This window comes from Microcebus murinus, chromosome 16 (genome assembly GCF_040939455.1).
Source record: "Microcebus murinus isolate Inina chromosome 16, M.murinus_Inina_mat1.0, whole genome shotgun sequence".
Classification (NCBI taxonomy): domain Eukaryota; kingdom Metazoa; phylum Chordata; class Mammalia; order Primates; family Cheirogaleidae; genus Microcebus; species Microcebus murinus.
Window position 1 is genome coordinate 17791814 of NC_134119.1, and position 19845 is coordinate 17811658.

Here is a 19845-nt window from a genome sequence, read left to right on the forward strand (position 1 = left end):
CACGCCTCGCGCTAACCTAACACCCGCGCAGGCCCCGCCTCCCAGCCGTTAGGCAGCGCCGCCTCCCATTGGCTGCTCCACCCGCCGCTCTCCGGGTTCTAGCCACGCGCGCCCCGACTTTGGCCTCAGGGCGCACGCGCAGGAGCAGGCTCGAGCCCGACGCCGAAGACGTTGGGGAGCTTGAGGGGGCGGAGCCAGGGCGCGAGGGGGCCGGAGATGCCTCTGGACAGGGGCGGGGCGTGGGGCTGACGCCTAGGAGGGGAAGGAGGTGTCCCGCGCTTCCAGCTGGCCTCGCGGCTCTGGGAGGACCGGAGGGCGTGGTCTGTAGGTGCGCCAGGTGACAGGGGAGCACGCCGGCGAACAGCTACCTCAGGGACCGAGGATGAGCAAGTGAAAGGAGACCGTGCGTCCACACGAATTGTCCGTACTCGCTCTAACTGCCCGTTTGGGCGTATTTTACCTGATAATCTGAAGCTTTCTTCTTGATGGGCAGATAAATTAGACCAAAAGAAGTGAAAGTATTGAGAAGTTGTTCCAGACCATATGCAAGCGACTTCTCAACCTTATAAAAAATACAAATTTCATTGGCATTCCGTGCTGCTCAAGAGATTTTAGAACCAGGAAGTTGTGGGCAACCAAAATGTTATATTGGAAACAGAAGTCTTACATCAAAGCAAATCCAAATAGATGCTAAATTTATTGCATTTCTAAATATCAGCCCATCTACAAGGCTGACTTAGTGGATATGGTAAATCCACATTTATTTAGCAATTCAGGTGCTGTATTATATATATTGGGCAAATAATTATATGGAACACATTTTTTATGTATGTATGTATTTTTTGAGGCAAGGTCTCACTCTGTTGCCCTGGCTAGAGTGCAGTGGCATCATCATAGCCCACTGCAACCTCCAACTCATGGGCTCAGTGATCCTCCTGCCTCAGCCTCTGGAGTAAGTGTAACTGAAGGTGCCCACCACCACCTGGCTAATTTTTCTATTTCTGTAGAGAGGAGGTCGCAAGGTCTTGCTATAATTGCTCAGGCTGGTGTGGAACTCCTGGAAGTCCTGGCCTCAAGTGACCCTGCCTAGCCAAAGTGCTAGGGTTACAAGTGTGAGCCACTGTGCCTGGCCTAGAACACATTTCTTTAGAATAATAAAAGGGAAAAGGAAGAAGAGGGGGAGGCCCACTAAGGATTGTAAAGAATGGAATGTTTTGAGTAATAGGACACTTTCATAAGGATGATCCATAACATAGTAAGATAATTTTCATTATTATCTCTGCTTTCTTTCCTTTAGTTCTGTGAGATATGTAAAAGTTTATTTAGCTGGGAGAAAGAGACAAGGCTTCAAGAAGTGTCATTTGAGCTAGTAATAAAAATATGCACTCATTTATTGGCAATGGAAATAGAAGGAGGGCTTTGATTCAAGAGACATTATCAAGATAAAATCAATAAAAATTGGTAATGGAATAGATTTTGGGAGAAAAGTGAGGAAGAAATGAGGGTTTTGTGGGATGGTTAAGGAGGAGAATAGCAATATTAATAATATTAGACAATACAGGAGCAGTTGCAGATTATGTGGGAAAGATACTGAGTTCTGATTTAGAAATACTAAATGCAGGGTGTCTGCAGGAAAGTGCAGCATACTGGGCACCTTCCTTCAACAGGGAAGCTGTTTACACTCAAGTCTAGCACCAGTCCTTTCACCTGTGCTTTCTTTGGAACATTACAGTATTGATTATACCTTTTATCATGTCAACTCAAAGAACTGGAACTATTGTTGTGTTAAGGCACTGGTACTTAGATGACATTTGTTTCAGCATTTAGTATTAATCACTGATGAAATACAATAATCATTCAAAAGTGTTAAACATTTAATGTCTCAAAGGTACCTGAAATGTACCATCTACCAAACTGAGCTCATGATCCTACCCCCACACTTGGTATCTTCTAGTTTCCCTATTTCTTTGAATGGCTCCATCACTCATTCAGTTGGTGTCAATCTAGACACCTAAGCACCGTCCCTAGTATCACTTATAACTTCACTCTCATATCAAATGAATTACTATCCGGTTTAGTTTTATCTCCTGTATAAGTCTGGAATTGCTTTACATCCCAAGAGCACCGCAGTGAACTCAGTCTGAATTTAACTGAACTACTGCAAAAACTTCTTAACTGTCCTTCATGCCCACTTTTGTATCTCTTCTGTCCATTCTCTAGAGTTATCTTGAGTTATCTTGTCAAATGTGATCATGTCATCTCACTGCTGTAAATCATTTCATGACTTTTCAGGTGATCTTTTAATGGACTGAATTGTGTCCCCCCCCAAAAAAAAATAAAAATTCATATGTTGAAGGCTTAACCTCCAACATGACTAAATCTGGAAATAAGTTCTTTAGAAGGTAATTAAGGTTAAATGAGATCATAAGGGTGGGACTAGTAGGACTGTGACTTCATTAGAAGAGGGCAATCCCTCTCTCCCCCCACCTTTCCCTGCCAAGTTAGGACATGGAGAGAAAGCAGCCCTGTGCAACACAGAAAGAAAGCCCTCACCAGAATCTGACTATGCTGGCACCCTCATCTCAGATCCAGCCTCCAGAACTGTGAGAAATTTTCTGTTGTTTAAGCCATCCAGTATATAGTATTCTGTTATTAGTGAGCCTAAGCTCACTAATACTGTCTTCTTACAACAATTAAGTCATTAAGAATGGAGTTTTGTCTTATACCATGCTCTACCCCACCATCACCCCCCAATCTCTGGTTCCAGCTTTATCAAACCATAGAGCTTTGCATTTCCTTAAGCACACCCTATTCTCACCATTTGGCCTTTTAACATGTTTGTTGCTATACCTGGGAATTTTCTCATTCTTCAGATTTCAGTTTAAACATCAATCCCTGGAAAACCCTTCCTTGACTCTGACCCCCCTGACCTTTACCCTCAGTTTCACCTTATGTCCCTCAGTGTTCATTTTTATATAAAGTACTTTTACCGTTTATAATTATACATTTCTTTTTGTGATTATTAATATCTACTTTCACTCTGACTTATAAACTCCCCAAGGACAGGAAATATACTTTTTTGTTCACCATCCCCAGCAAATGATATAACACCTAGCACATAGTAGGCTCTCCATAAATATTTATTGACTGAATAAAAAAATATAAATTAATGTTAAGCAGCCATATAAAAATGTTGCCAAATTAAGGAGAAACACATGTGAACAGAAGGAATTACCTTGTGGAAGCCCTAATTTTAATGTGAAGACTAAAAAAGGAACTAACAAATGAAATTAGTGACTGTTTCACAGAGAGTTATGATTCATCTTTAGCATATAGTAGCTATTCAATATGTGAACGAATAGAGAGTGATAGAAGAATAAGAAGTTTAAGAGGGCAAAAATGATCATAATTCAATTTTCAGAAAAACCAGTGATATATTTTCAAGAAAGCGATTGTAGTGCAAAATGACAGATGTCTCACAGAAATCAATTAAGATGAAAACTGATAAAAGGTAATTGGATTTACAGTCTATATAAATTAGTGAAAATAAAAACAAGCAGTTGACGAATCAGTTGGAGACAACAAGCCAGAAGCAACAATTGTGGACTATTCTTTTGAGCTGTTTAGGGGCTAAAGGAAGAATAGAGGGAATAATAGTTGAAAGGATGCCAGAGTCAAGGGAAGGTTTTTCTAGGAGAGGTGAATTGAGTGTTTAAATTATGGAGAAGAATAGTGACCAAAAAGATTGACACCAAAATAAAAATTAAAAATCAGGGGAAAAGAAAGGTATGTTAGATAGGCTGAAATACTAGAGAAAGCACTAGTGGATAGCATCAAAAGTGAGAGAAGACTTGGGCTTAGAATACAGGAAGAGCATTTCATCTTTTGGGATAAATTAGAAAAAGAATGAACAGGTGGAGATTCAAAGAAATTTTTAAATAAAAAGGAAGAAAGTCAAAGGGCCTCAACTTCAGTGAAAGCAGAAGGCAAGAATATGTGCTGAAAACTGCTGATAATTCTGGATCCAAGTGGGGACTGAGAAAAAGATTATTAGGGGAATGTTTAATGCATGATATTTGAAACAGTTTAAATAAATTCTATTTAGGCAATTTTAAGAAGCACAGAAGTTAGGAACGTTCCATTTTGAAATGCCTTGGTGAAAGTAAAAGACATTAGAGACTGTGGTAGACTGAATAATGGTCCTCAAAATACCCAGATCCTAATCCCTGGAGCCTGTGAATGTTACTTTATATGGCAAAGGGGACTTTGCAGATGAGATTAGGAATTTTGAGAAGGGGAAATTATCCTGGATTACGTTGGTGGGCCCTAAATGTAATCATAAGTGTCCTTGTAAGAGGGAGACAGAAGAAGATTAAACTACAGAGGAGGAGATGGGAAGTGATGACTGAGCAGAGATTTGAATAATGGGATCACAAGTCAAGGGATGTTGGCAACTACTAGAAGCTAGAAAATTTCAGGCAAAGGATAGATTCCTACCCAGAGCCTCCAGAAGGAATTAACCCCGTCCTTGATTTTAGCCTTGTAAGGATCACTTTGGATTTCTGATCTCCAGAACGGTAAAAAAAATAAATTTCTGTTGTTTTAACCCTAAATTCATGGTAATTTGTTACCATAGCAATGGGAAGCTAATAAAGAGACTAAACCTATAAATTCAGGACCATAAAATTCTATTTCTGAAGTAATTACCTGGACGTACTATAAAAGTTGGATATATTTTAGGCATGATTTCTCAGCTAGCTTTATTCTTTGGATATTCTTAATATTTCCAGGCTTTTTCCTAAATACTCATTTTGATTTCTGGAAGCTATGAGGGTACTCACTTGTGAAATGCTCATATTGTTTGAAGTGGTAAAGAAGGTGTTTCAAACAATCTTTTTTGCCTTTGTCCTAGTAAATCCTCAGCAGTTCCTAAATAGAACAGAGGATAAAGAATTTCATCCAGATTGGGAACAAAGTAGCCTTGGACCATATGTTTTTTGTCCTTCATAGCTTAGAGATGTTAGATTAAGGGATGATGTCAGGTCAGCTAATGTACCTAATTGTCTTTTTATGTAAGTATAGCTTGTACCTCTAGAGGTAACATAAAATTAAGAACTTCCAGCAACTATGAACACAGTTACACATTAGTGTGGACATATACAAGTTGAAGTTCTAGTCTCTTCCTTTTGAATCAGAGAGCAACCCCTGCCTATTTCAAGCCCACTTCTTATCTCTAGCCGGAGGAACAGCAGACTAGATACAGTTCCTTCCCACAGCCTGCTCTCTCCTACTGCTGCCTTCATTCCAGCTTGAAAGGAACTTCCTGGCAGCTCATTGGCCCAAGAATAAGGAAATGGTTGCTTAGCAACTGACTCTTGACCCCCCACAGACCTGAGAAGAGGAAGCTCTTGGGCCAGCCACCTAGTTCTGCCTGTGTTACAGTAAAGAGGAGCTGCTTAGAAGATGAAGCCCTTGTCCCTGTTGATAGAGATACTGATAATTCTTGGGGTCACAATTAAAAGTAAGTTTTTCTGTCCTTATGGTTCTTTATAAGGGTCTTTTCTCTTTGCTCTAACAACATTAAGGGCAGAGACTAATTAGAAAATCAGAAGTAACTTCACTATATTTCCAATTAGCACCATTTTTATACAAGTATATATCCAATAAGGATAGATAGTAATGATACTCTCACTTGGAACAATGCTTGGGAAGGATGTGTAGGTGTGTGTGTGTGTGTGTGTGTGTGTGTGTGTGTGTGTGTGTGTGTGTCAGAGAGAGAGAACAAATCTATGAGGAAAGCACTACAGTAATTTTTTATAAAATAGGGATATTCGGGACAGGTTGTTAAGTGTTGTTAAATCTAGAATATTATGAAGGTCTAGTTCCAGGACTTTAAAGGAAAAGTATAAGATTCAAAGAGTGGGAAAGTGCTATAAACTTATATTCTTTTAAAATCTTTACATAATAACAATTCTACTTTCAAAGTTTCAATGTTTCTTTAGTAGTTGGTATCTAAAAGTGGAAATTATTTTTCAATTTTGCTTCTTTTGCCTTTTCTTGAGTTAATCTTTATCCAATCCTCATATAATTTGCTAAAAATTCAATTCAAGAAATATTCATTTGGATTTAACCCAGGAATGTAAGGTTGCTTTATCATCTAAAAATTAATCAATGTAATACATCACATCAATAGAATAAAAGACAAAGACCGCATGATCTTCCCAATCAATGCAGAAAAAGGCATTTGACAAAATTCAACATCCTTTGTGATAAAAAAAAAAATGCAGTGAACTAGGAATAGAAGGAAACTTCCTTAACTAATAAAAAGTATTCTCAAAAAACCCACAGCTACTGTATTTAATGATAAGAAGACTGAATGTTGTCACCATAACATCAAGAATAAGACAAGGATGTCCATTGTTGTCATATCAATTTAACATTATGCTAGAAGGTCTAGTCATGGCAATTAGACAAGAAAAAGAAATAGAAGAAATCAAGATTGGAAAGGAAGAAGTAAAACTATTTCTGTTCACAGATGATATGATCTTGTATACAGAAAATCCTAAGGAATCCACTACAAAACTATTAGAACTAATAAAAGAACTCAACAAGGCTGTAAGATAAAATATTAATATACAAAAATCAATTCTATCTCTATACAGTAGCAATGAGCAAACTAAAAATGAAATGAAGAAAGCAATTTTATTTATAATTAGATCAGAAAATAAAGTACATAGGAATGCATTTTACAAAAGAAGTACAAAACTCATGCTCTGAAAACTATAAAAATTATTGAAAGAAGCTAAAGAAGATTTCAATAAATGAAAATATTTCCCATTTTCATGGTTTGGAAAACTTAATATTGGTAAGATGGCAATATTCTCCAAATTGATCTACAGATTCAACACAATCTCTCTCAAAACCCCAGCTGACTTCTTTTTAGAAATTGGCAAACTGATACTAAAATTTACACAGAAATAAATGTTCTTCTTGGGAAAAAAAAAACAAAACCAAATTGTAGGACTCACATTTCACAATTTCAAAACTTATTCAAAAGCTACAGTAATCAAGACAGTGTGGTATTGGTTTGAGGATAGACATATAGATCAATGAAATACAACTGAGAATTTACAAATAAATGCTCACACTTATGGTTGATTGATCTTTGGCAAGGGTGTCATGACAACTCAATGGGAGGGGGAATAATCTTTTAAACAAATCGTGCTGGGACAACTGGATAGCCATATGCAAAAGAATGAATTTGGACCCCTACCTCATGCAATATACACAAATTAATTGAAAATCAAAATTCTAAATATAGTAGCTAAAACTTAAAAACTCGTATAAGAAAATATAGGCATAAATCTTCCTGACCTTGGATTAGGCAATGATTTCTTAGATATGCCACCAAAAGCACTAGCAAAAAAAAAAGATAAAATGGATATCAAAATTAAAAACTCCTGTGCTTCAAAGGACATCATCAAAAAATGGAAAAGACAACCTAAAGAATGGGAGAAAATTTTTGCAACTCATATATCCAATGAGAATTTAGTATTCAGAAAATATGAAGAACTCTTACAAGTCATCAACAGAGTGACAAACAACTCTATTTAAAAAATGGGCAAAGGAACTGAATAGACATTTCTCCAAAGAAAATGAACAAATGGCCAAGCACGTGAAAATTTTCAACATCATTGGTCATTAAGGAAATGCAAACAAAAACATCGATGAGATATCACATCACACCCATTAGGATGGTTATAATAAAAACATGGAAAATTATCAAATTTTAGCAAGGATGTAGAGAAATAGAAATTGTCATACACTGCTGGTGAGAATATATTATAAAATGATATAGTCACTGTGGAAAATAGTATGGCAGTTCCTCAAAAAACTAAATATAGTCTTACAATATAACCCATTAATCCCACTACTAGGTATATACCCAAGAGAAATGAAAACATACATTTACACAAAAATGTGCATGCAAATGTTTATAGAAACATTATTCATTATAGATTAAAGGTGGAAACAACCCAAATGTCAATCAACAAATGAGTATATAAATACAGTGGAATATTACTTAGCCATAAAGAAAGAATGAAGTACTGATACATGCTAAAACTTGAACAAACCTCAAAAACATTATGCAATGTGAAAGAACCAGACAAAAGACTGTATGTGGCATGATTTCTATTGTATGAAATATCCAAAACAACAAATCCATAGAGACAAAAAGCAGATTAGCAGTTGCCAGGGGGTGGTGAAGGAAAGAATGGGGAGTTACTATTTAATGGGTGTGGAGTGTACTTCTAGAGTGATGGAGAAGTTATGAAACTAGAGAGAGGTGGTGATTGCACAACATTGTGAATGTACTAAATGTTACTTAATTATACATTTTAAAATGGGAAATTTTATGAATTTCACCTTGATGTTTTAAAAATTATGCAACATTTTGAAAAAAAGTCTGGTGATTCCTCACAAAGTTAAACACAGAGTTACTATATGATCCAACAGTTCCACTCCTAGTATATACCCAAGAGAATTGAAAACATATTTCCATATAAAAACTTATACACAAGTGGCAGCATTATTCATATTAACCAAAAAGTGGAAATAACCCAAATGTCCATCAACTGATCTACAGATAAATAAAATGTAGTATATCCATACAATGGAATATTATTTGGCCAAAAAAGAAAAAAAAGAAAGAAACAAAGTACAATATGGATGGACCTTGAAAATGCTATGCTAAGCAAAAGCAGGTAGACACAAAAGGACACATATTATGTGATTCCATATACATGTAATGTCCAAAATACACAAATACATAGAGACAGAAAGTACATTACTGGTTGCCTAAAGCTGGGTAGTATGAGGAAATCAGAGAGATGATAGCTAAGGAGTAAAGGATTTCTTTCAGGGTAATGAAATGTTCTAAAATTAATTGCAGTGATGCTTTCACAAATTTTTGAATATCCTAAAGGCCACTGCATAGTAGGGATAAAAAGAAAATTTTATGAAAGCTATGTGCTAGGAGTGTTGGGATACAAGAATATCTAAGACACATTCCTAGGCCGGGTATGGTGGCTCACCCCTGTAATTCTAGCACTTTGGGAGGCCGAAGCGGGCGGATCGCTCAAGGTCAGGAGTTCGAAACCAGCCTGAGCGAGACCCCGTCTCTACCAAAAATAGAAATAAATTAATTGACCAACTAAAAATATATATACAAAAAATTAGCCGGGCATGGTGGTGCATGCCTGTAGTCCCAGCTACTCAGGAGGCTGAGGCAGTAGGATCGCTGAGCCCCGGAGATTGAGGTTGCTGTGAGCCAGGCTGACGCCACGGCACTCACTCTAGCCTGGGCAACAAAGTGAGACTCTGTCTCAAAAAAAAAAAAAAAAAAAAAAAGACACACTCCTTATCCCTGAGCAGCTTAGAGTCTCTAAGAGAAAAGCAAAAGTGAATAAATGGTAAAGTGTCATAGACATTACAATAGAAGTATTTTCAGGGTACTATAGTACACAAATGAGGGACAGGCCAATTCTACCAGTGTGTGGAGTGGTCAGAGAGGCTTCATAAAGGAAATGGCATAAATTGAATCTTGAAAGATTAGCGAGTGTTCACCAAGCAGGCAAGGGAGGACAAGAACATTTCAGACCAGATAAAGGGAACAAAGACCCAGAGGAATATAAGAGCATGATCTATAAATAAACATATCAGTTTGCTGTGGTGTCAGATATAAGAAAGAATACAGCAACTGATGAGACTGGAGTGATAGGCAGAGACTTTGTGTGACAGTCTATGAAGTTTGAGCTCTATCCCGCAAGCAGTGGGGAGTCATTTAAGGGTTTACTCATTGAAGAACATGAATAGAATTATGCCTTAGAAAAATGACTTTGAGAATATAATAGTGGTTACTAGAGGTGGAGAAGGGTCAGGGGTTAGGGGAATTGCCAAAGGTTGGTTAACAAATACAAGTACAGCTAAATAGGAGGAATAAGTTCTTGTGTTCTATAGCACTATAGGATGACTATAATGAAAAATTTACTATATATTTTCAAATAGCTAGAAAAGCAGATTTTGAATGTTCCCAACAAAAAGAAATGATGAGTATTTGAGGTGATGGTTATGCTAATTACCCTGATTTGATCATTACACATTGTTTATACCTATCAAAATATCACATCCTGTCCCATAAATGCATATATTATTGTGTCAATTAAAAATAATAAAGCAATAAAAGATTTAATAGCAAAAAAAAAAATAGGTTCAAGAGGTCCCATGTCCTGTAGCCAAAAAAAACTAACAACAAAGAAAGAAAAATTATTTTGGCAGTAGAGTGGTGGATGGATTTTAGCTATATAACTCTGGTGACAATGTAACCGGTAGAAGTCTATTAAATTGGTTAAACCAGAAACAATGAGGACTTAAACTATAGCAGTGGGTACTGAGAGGAATAGATGGGTAACAAAGCTAGAGAGAATAGTGTCACCAAAGTCCAGTGTGAGAGAGTTCTGAGAAGATGAGAAAAGCCAGTAGTGCAAAATGCCAGAGAGAATGGGAAAGAAAGGAAAGGGTCAACAAGTGACCACTGAATTTAATAGCTGAGAAGTCTTTGTGTTTCCAAGATAGTTTTACTAGAGAATCAAGACAGAAAACTGATTTCAATTGGTGAAAGTGAACAAAAAGAGAGAAAGTAGGGACAGTGATGATGATTACAGAGCTCTTCCTGGATTATGGCACTTTACAGAGTCAGACTTGAGTTTTCAATGGATCATTTATTGATCGCATGTGTACAGAGACCCAGAAAAGTAATAAGTGGGGGAGAAGACATCACTTTACAATCTAAAGCTTATAAAGTACAAGCTAAAGTACTAAAAGACCTAAGATTCATACTTAAAATCAGCTCTTAAACTCACTTTTTTATTTCTCTCCCTGTTCCTCTACTCTAGTTCTCACAGCAAAACGACAGGTCTACCCTTTTTCACCCATGTACACCTTGCAAGCTTGCATATTGCCTTTTTATGCATTTTTTCACCTGACGTGTATTGTACTTTGATTTTACCTATATAAAAATATTGAGGGGAGCCATAACTATCTGACTGTTCCTCACTTTATATTTACCTAAGTAAAATTCTAAAAGAAGTTACTAAGATTATTTTTCCCTTTTGGTAAGTCCTCAGAATAGAATAGTTGAAGATGGTGGAAAGAATGACCAGCCTACCCAAAGTGTATGGCTTAGAAAAATGAGAGGAAAACTAATAACATGTTTTTTTCTCTAACCACCATACCAATCCAGCTGCTGATTTAAGGTAGTATAAGACATACAAGGGCTATCTAGAAAGTATCCAGACATTGTTAGTATTTAATATAATGAGGACAGTTTGTGCAACATCATTGTAACTTAGCAGCCAATGAGAGTGGACTGGGATGTGCGTGCCTGAACAACGACAATTTCACGGTACTAATCAGTGGGGCACTAGACGCCATTGAGTGAGCGTGTGTACTGTGTGGCCATTGCATTCAAAATGACCGACTGAGCAAGTAGAGCAACAAATCTGCATCAAATTTTGCATTAAGCTTGAACATTCTTCTGCGGAAACCATTCAGATGATTCAGAAGGCTTTCGGGGGTGATGCAGTGAGTGCAGCACAAACAAAAGTGTGGCACAAATGCTTCAAAGATGGTCGAGAATCTGTTGAAAGGGATCCACATTCTGGAAGGCCTGCAACAAGTAAAACACCTGAGAATGTTGAACATGTAGGAGTTAGGTTAAGAGATGCTGGGAGAACTGTGTGAGGTCCCAAGGTGCCTACTTTGAAGGGGACTGAGGTGTCATTGTCCTATGTACAACATTTCCTGTATATTGTATCTTCTCCAATAAACATCTCTATTTTTCATATTACATAGCTGGATACTTTCCGGACAGACCTCATACAGCTGAGGCAGAGAAAAGGCATTACCAAGAGTTCTGGCTCTAGATCACCCAGGATCCGAGGATTCCTCTATCCTGTCTATCTCTTTCTAGTAGTAACTACTCACTATCACATACTTCTACAATTAGAAAGACAAAATAACAGAAAGTTCATAGCAACTATTTCTTCTGACACTCACCCATCCAGCAACTCTCTATCCCAGTGGAAAAGGGCAAGTATCTCATCAATCTCACACTTATCAGAGGCCAGAAAGCAGCTGTGTGGCAATCACACCTAAGTCCCTTTCTGGTCCAAAAAGGGAGTACACAAAGCCCAAGTCCTGGACATGTTGCAGAGGAGGCTGAACCTAAGCAGTATAAGCAGGCAATATCCTACTGCTTGGGAAATGTTCTTGCTATTACCCATGCTGTTTTGAATAACTGATGGAATTGAGGAGTTCTAAATTACCTTTGCTTTCATTAAGTTCTTTTACATTACATCCCTAACGAGGGAAAGTATCTGGAGCACCTTTAAGAAAAGCAGAAGAGAACAGATGTTTTGATAGGACCTGTGAATGCTAGAGAAAAGTTTGACTGCTGTATTATGTTAGGGATCAGTAAAACAACACATTTCTGTTTTGTGAATTTCCTGAATGATATAAGACTTTTTATTGTGTTCATATCTTAAATTCATCTGAATGGTTTCTAATTTTTTATTTTATTTTTAATTGATAAATAATAATTATATATTTATGGGGTACAATGTGATGTTTTGATATCTTTATATATTGTGGAATGATTAAATCAGACTCGTTAACATATCCATAACCTCATATACTTACCATTTTTTTCTGGTGAGAACATATTTAAATCTACTATGTTAGCAATTTTGAAATATATGATACATTATTAACTATAAGCACCATGCTGTGTAATAGATATCTAAAACTTATTCCTTCTGTCTTACTGAAACTTTGTATCCTTTGACCAACATATCTCCATTTTCCATCCTACCTCCCCAGCCTGTGGTAACCATCTTCCTACTCCCTACTTCTATGAGTTTGACATTTTAGAGTCCACTTATGAGATCATGAAGTATTTATCTTTCTGTGCCTGGCTTATTGCACTTAGCATAATGTCCTCCAAGTTCATCGATGTTGTCACAAATAACAGAATTTTCTTTTTTTGTTAAGGCTCAATGGTATTCCATTGTGGATCTAAACCACATTTTCTTTACTCATTCATCCATTGATGGGCACTTAGGTTACTTCCTTATCTTGGCTCTTGGTAATAATATGGCAATGAACATGGAGTTTAGAAATCTCTTCCACCTACCAATTTCAATTCCTCAGGATATACACCTGGAAGGACTATTGCTGGATCATGTGGTAATTCTATTTTTAGCTTTTTTTTTTTTTGAGACAGAGTCTCACTCTGTTGCCTAGGGTAGAGTGTCGTGGCGTCAGCCTAGCTCACAACAACTTCAAACTCCTGAGCTCAAATCATCCACCTGCCTTGGCCTCCCAGAGTGCTAGGATTATGGGCATGAGCCACTAGGCCCAGCCTATTTTTAGCTTTTTGACTAATCTCCCTACTGTTTTCCATAATGGCTATACTAACTTACATTTCCACCCACAGCATACAGGGTTTCCCTTTTCTCCACATCCTTGCCAACATTTGTTATCTTTTATCTTTTTGGTAATAGGCATTCTAACAGGTGTAAGGTGATATTTCATTGTTTTAATTTTCATTTTCCTGATAATTAGTAATACTGAATATTCTCTCATATATCCATTGGCCATTTGTATGTCTTCTTTTGAGAAATGTCTTCAGGTCTTTTGCCCATTTTAAAATCAGATTATTAGTTTTCTTGCTATTTATTGAGTTTCTTATATATTTTGGATATTAGCCCTTTATCAGATGTACGGTTTGCAAATATGTTCTACAAATTCATGGGTTGATGGGTTGTCTATTCACTCTGTTAATTGTTTCCTTTTCAGTTTGATGTAATCTCATTTGTCTATTTCACTTTTGTTTCCCATGCTTTTGGGGTCATAGTCAAGAAATTGTTACCCAGATCAATATTGTGAAGCTTTTCCTGTTTTCTTCTAGTAGTTTTTACAGTTTTTTGGAAAGGACCAAATTTGTAAATAACTAGATTAAATTTTCTTCCATTGTGCCAAAATGTGGCCCAACATAGTAATTAAGTACCAATTTCAGAAAAGTAAGATTATATTTTTGTTCATAGCCTTGAATATATGTCCTCTGGATAATTTTTTTTCCTTTTTTAAGCTGACACATAATAATTGTACATATTTATGAGATGCAGAGTGATATTTTGACACATATATACAATGTGTAATGATCAAATCAGGGTAATTAGCATATCCATCATCTCAAACATTTATCATTTCTTTGTGTTGTAAACATTCAAAATCCCATCTTCTAGTTTTTTGAAAATATGCTATAAATAATTGTTAACCATATTTATCCTACAATGCTATAGAATACTAAAACATATTTCTCCTATATAGCTGTAATTTTGTATCCATTAACCAACCTCTCCCTATTCTCCCGTCCCATTACCCTTCCCAGCTTCTAATAAACACAATTCTACTCTCTCCTTCTATGAGCTCAATTCTTTTAGCTCCCGCATATGGGTAAAAATATGCAGTATTTGTCTTTCTATGCCTGACTTATTTTACTTAACCTAATGTCCTCCAGGTTCATCCATGATGCCACAAATGACAGAATTTCACTTTTTACTTTTTTTATGGCTGAACAGTATACTGTGCTACTGTTTTTCTTTATCCATTTATCTGTTAACAGACATTTAAATTGATCTTATATCTTGGCTATTGTGAATAGTGCTGCAATAAACATGGGAGTGCGGGTATCTCTTCAATATACTGATTTCCTATTCTCTGGATAATACCCAACAGTGGGATTGCTGAATCATATGACCATTCTTTTCTTAGTTTTTTAAGAAACTTCCATACTGTTTTCCATAATTGCTATACTAACTTGCATTCCTACAACAGTCTATAAAAGTTTCCTTTCCTCTGCATCCTTGCCAGCGATTGTTATTTTTTGTCTTTTAATAATTTTGTGTTTGTCTTGAATGCATTTTGAATTTATTTTTGTATGTGTTGTGAAATAGTGGTTCCATTTCATTCTTTTGCATGGGGGTACTCAGTTTTCCCAACACCATTTATTGAAGATACTGTCCTTTCCCCTGTGTATGTTATTGGCATCTTTGTCAAAAATCAATTGACCATAAATGTATAGGTTTATTTCTGGGCTCTCTATCCTGTTCCATTGGTCAATGTGTCTGATTTTAGGTCATTACCATGCTGTTTTGATTAATACAGGTTTGTAATATGTTTTCAAATCAGGTAGTGTGATGTCTCCAACTTTGTTCTTTTTGCTCTAGATTGTTTTGTCTATACAGGGTCTTTTGTGGTTCCATACAAAATTTAGGACTGTTTTTTTCTATTTCTGTGAAAAATGACATTGGAATTTTGATAGAGATTACATTGAATTTGTAGATTGCTTTGGGTAGCATGGACATTTTGATAATATTTAATTTTTACAATACATGAACACAGGATATCTTTCCATTTATTTGTGTCATCTTCAATTTCTTTCAGCAATGTTTTATGGTTTTTAATATACAGGTCTGAAAGGTTTCTATATTAAGCAATTACTTCTACCCTTTGGGTCTATCCAGTAATATGGCACTCAGTGGAGACAGAACAGCCCTCAGCCTGGGGAGAGCTGGGGGAACAGATCCCCCTTCTGAACCCATAAATACCCATGCATCAGCTTCATCTGAGCTGCACTGAGGAACTGCCTTTCCAGACATGTCCTTTTTATCTGCCAGGAATCACTCTTCTCAATTCTTGTGTCTGCACAAAAGGACTGCTATGTCTCTTTCATCATATATATACCCCAAGAATTTTCTCTGCCAGTGATTGCCTGCTGCCTGCTCCTGGTGGATCCTAAGACTTACTGTCTGTCAGTAGAAACTGTTTTCTCAAAGAATGCCAATAGCTAATTGATTACCAACCCAGTGGCCTCTCACTGTTCTTTCTACTTGACTTCTGTGTGCCATTTGACACTATTCACCATCTCCTTTTTCCCTCTTCCTCTGTAGAATATTCTTAGGTTCTTTCACTCGCTTTCACAGTTCTCTCTTTAAATGCTGGGCCCAAAGTTCAGTGCTTAGCTCTCTTGCTCTTCATATTCTATGTCTCTGGTGCTTTGTCCCAAGCCCCACAGCTTCATTTACATGGTTGTCTAGATCTCAGACCTTCCTCCTCATCTCTACACCTGCATGTCCAGCTACATGATAATCATGAACAGTGTATGCAAGTGTCTTAAATTCGACGTATCTTCTCAAAGTTATATCCCCTCTTGTGTTCTTTCTCTTTTTAATGACATCAATTATCTTTCCCTGCTCCTCTACTTCTCAAGTACAAACCCTCAAAATTGTGTGACCATGCAGTTCTAATTCCTTAAGTATCATCTAATTCAATGTTTTTACAGATAATAAGACTAAGGCCAAGCACAGTAAAATTGCTTCTCAAGTGTCATTCTGCAAAGCCACATCTGGACACAGAGTTTCCTAATCTTTTACATTTATTCATTCCTTTATTCCTTCACCAAATCCTGTCAATTCTACATCCTCAGTGCTTCTCCTATCCATGCATTTTTACTGTCAATTTAAAATCTCATTTTAGTATCTTTAACTATACTATTATACTTCCAACTCTCTCTTATCTATAATACACTACTGACAGAAATAATATTCCTATACTCCAGATATAATTATGGTTTTCACCTGTTCAAACAACCACTTTAGACAGAATAAACTTCTTTTTTTTCTTTTTACAATATACTATAATTCAATATGATTTTCCAATGGGATTTTTTTTGTTCTTCAGACACAGTCTTACTCTATTGCCCAGGCTAGAGTAGCACAATTATAACTCACTGCAACCTCAAAGCCCTGGGCTCAAGCGATTCTCCCACCTCAGTCTCCTGAGTATCTGGGACTACAGTCATATACCACCATGCCCTGCTAATTTTTCTTTCATGATTTTTTTTTTTTTAGTAGAGATGAGGTCTCACTATGTTGCCCAGGCTGGTCTCCAACTCCTGGGCTCAACCTGTCCTCCAGCCTCAGCCTCCAAAAATGCTGGGATTACAGGTGTGAGCCACCACTCCTGGCCTCAGAATAAAGTTCGAATATCCTATCCAATATTCAACATCCTATGGAATTAGATCCCAGCTTCCTTTCTGTTTTGTCTTAGCTACACACATACTTTATTTCAACCCATTCAAACTGTTAGCACTCAGCATACCTAGCTAATTCTCCCCTCCATATCTTTCTCAATCTGTTCTACAGATGGTCTGTCTGCAGGGATGCACTATTATCCCCTCTTCTACTCCATCACCACTGTAAATCTCTACATAACATTCTGTTCATCTTTTAAGGTCCTTCTCAAGATCTACTTCATCAAAAAATGATAAAAACAATCAAAGTTTCCCAACCTCTTCCTTAGAGCCATTATGCCTTTCTCATCCTATGCATCACAATCTCATAATTGAGTTAGTTTTCAACTCCCTCACCAGATTGTCAACTACCTGAATACAGAGATTGTGCCTTACTTGCCTCTTATATTAATACCTCCTATAGCTCATTGCAGAACTTGACACTTAGGAGATGCTCAAAACACTTGTAAAATTCAATAATAATTAATATTCATGTAACACTAAAATTTGTAAAATAGAATCATGTAAACATTTTTATTATTATAAATTTATAGGTTTTTAAAAACCATGAAGTAGACAGTATGTTAAGACTTGAATCCTCTAATGGGAATCTAGTGTCTTCCCTCCATATTATCTCTTTGTTCTCCTTGGTCTGTATTCTCCAAAGGACTGCTCTGGGTATTTGCTTCATATTTCTTTACCTCAGGCAGTTTCTACATACTACCAAAAAGCCAGAGGAAAGCTAGAAAATTCAATCAACCATCTAAATATTTTTAAATGTAGTATACATATGTTTTCCTTCATATAGAACAAAGAGCAGGTGATTGATTAAATTGTTTGCTTTTCAACCAGTTGTTTTTGCAGTATGATGATTATATAAACTCCAACAGTAGAATTTTATCAGTTTTTTGTTGATTTTATAATTTTGCTAGATTATTCCCTTTATTAACTGTCATCACCTAGACTTATTTATATAGTTTATCAGCCAATGAGATAAGAAGGCAAGAAAAAGGTAGGCAAGAAAAATAGGTTCTTAAGACTTATTTAAGCCTGTCTCCATGGACTTGGAACCACAGTGCTGGTATTGAAGAGAATATTCCAAGATGGATAAAGTGATGTATACCCTGCAGCTTCCCTGATTGAGAAATTAAAAAAACAAAATGCAAAAACCTCATCCATTCTGGAAACAAGTAAGATTTGTTGTAATGAAAAGTAAATCATTAGGAATAACTAAAAGACAGAATAAGAGATGGAAATGAATTGAAAGAAGAAACTTATGCCCAAAATGTACAAAAGAGAATACTGCTATAAAAGAGATGTACTAGTGGGTTCAGGAACAAAGAGAAGGTGCACTGGGGCAAAAGGGAAGGGTGATTGATTAGAATCCACAGTAGGACCAGGCTAGCCTAGCAGCCCTAACCACCCCCCCATTCCCCTCACCACCACCACTGCCACCACCAGGTGCAAAGGAAAAGAGAGGACTTTTATTTGTAGTACTGAAAGGTTAGATTACTAGACTATTGGGCCAACTTTCCCACTGAAATTAAATGATATGTAAAATATGCAAGTTTCTTAAATGCATCAAAGAGTTGTGAAGACAGTAGAGATCTACCAGATAAAAATCTAAGGAAAAACTAGAAGCCACAGAAGTAAGCACAGAGAACCTGAGCAAGGCTAGAACTTGCCTCACTCTCATCCCAGCCCAGCACGTGAACATCAAAGCAGCTTTTGCCCTGGGCCAGACAAGCATAGGCTTTGTTTTAATGGCCTCACAGGCAAGGAGGATAGACTCCAATGCTCAAGATCTGTCCAAGTTGAGGAGTTGAATATGAAATCTTTTCAACATTAACCTAGAACCATAAAGTGCTATAATCTCAGAATAAGGGCAAAGCAGGAGTAAACCCACTCCTTTCCAAGTCCAAGGATCTGTAGACTTGATATTTCACACAGTAGAGAGAAAAGGAAAAAGAAACACCTATCTCTGAGAAGCTGTGGTCATTGGCCAGCCCTTCTGGAGACTTTTAGTCTGGGTTTACATCGCCTGGGTATTCCTAGGCACCCCAAGCCTAGAACTATTAATACTTCTAAGGTTAGATCTAGGCAGCTAGGTTAGGCCTCAGGTACCTGGGAAAAGTAAATTCATGTTTTCTCCATGGGAAGACAACTTCATCATAAGTCTCAAAGAATCTACTCAGATAAAGTTTGCAGTACACAGTTAAAAATAAGTAAGTACACAAGGAGACGAAGAGTCATTAAGTGGAAGCATTTGGGCTAGAGATGTAGGCTATTGCCGCAAATGTCTAGTCATAATCATGGAGTCTCTATTCTAGAAGAATAGCTCCTGTTACACCCTGATAGCACATCATGCAATACCCACAGTCACTGGTAGAAAGCTGAGGTAGTTAGTTATAGCATTCACAGACAGGTTAACAAGGGAAATCCAAGTCCAACATGAATACATTAAGATGCAGCAAATCTCTGAGGAAAACTTCACACCATAAAAAAAAAGCATCAGCCCACACACGCACACACACACACACACACACACACACACACACACACACACACATCAGTAACACTTGATGAAACAGAGGAGAGCAAATGGTTGAAGACTTTAAAACATAAACTGATTACCATAATAAGTATTTAAA

At 37.0% G+C, this 19845-nt stretch overlaps 1 protein-coding gene across 3 annotated transcripts in view; it reads left to right on the top strand.

The window, feature by feature from the left end:
• Window positions 1–5365: 5365 nt before the first annotated feature.
• SEL1L2 (SEL1L2 adaptor subunit of SYVN1 ubiquitin ligase) overlaps window positions 5366–19845 on the top strand; it is a 104328-nt gene continuing 89848 nt past the window's right edge. For all 3 annotated transcript variants that reach the window (XM_020281881.2, XM_020281882.2, XM_076010918.1), the window contains exon 1: window positions 5366–5521. In XM_020281881.2, coding sequence (XP_020137470.2) covers window positions 5464–5521 — 58 coding nt within the window. In that variant the 5' untranslated portion in view covers window positions 5366–5463. The remainder of the gene's footprint in view (window positions 5522–19845) is intronic.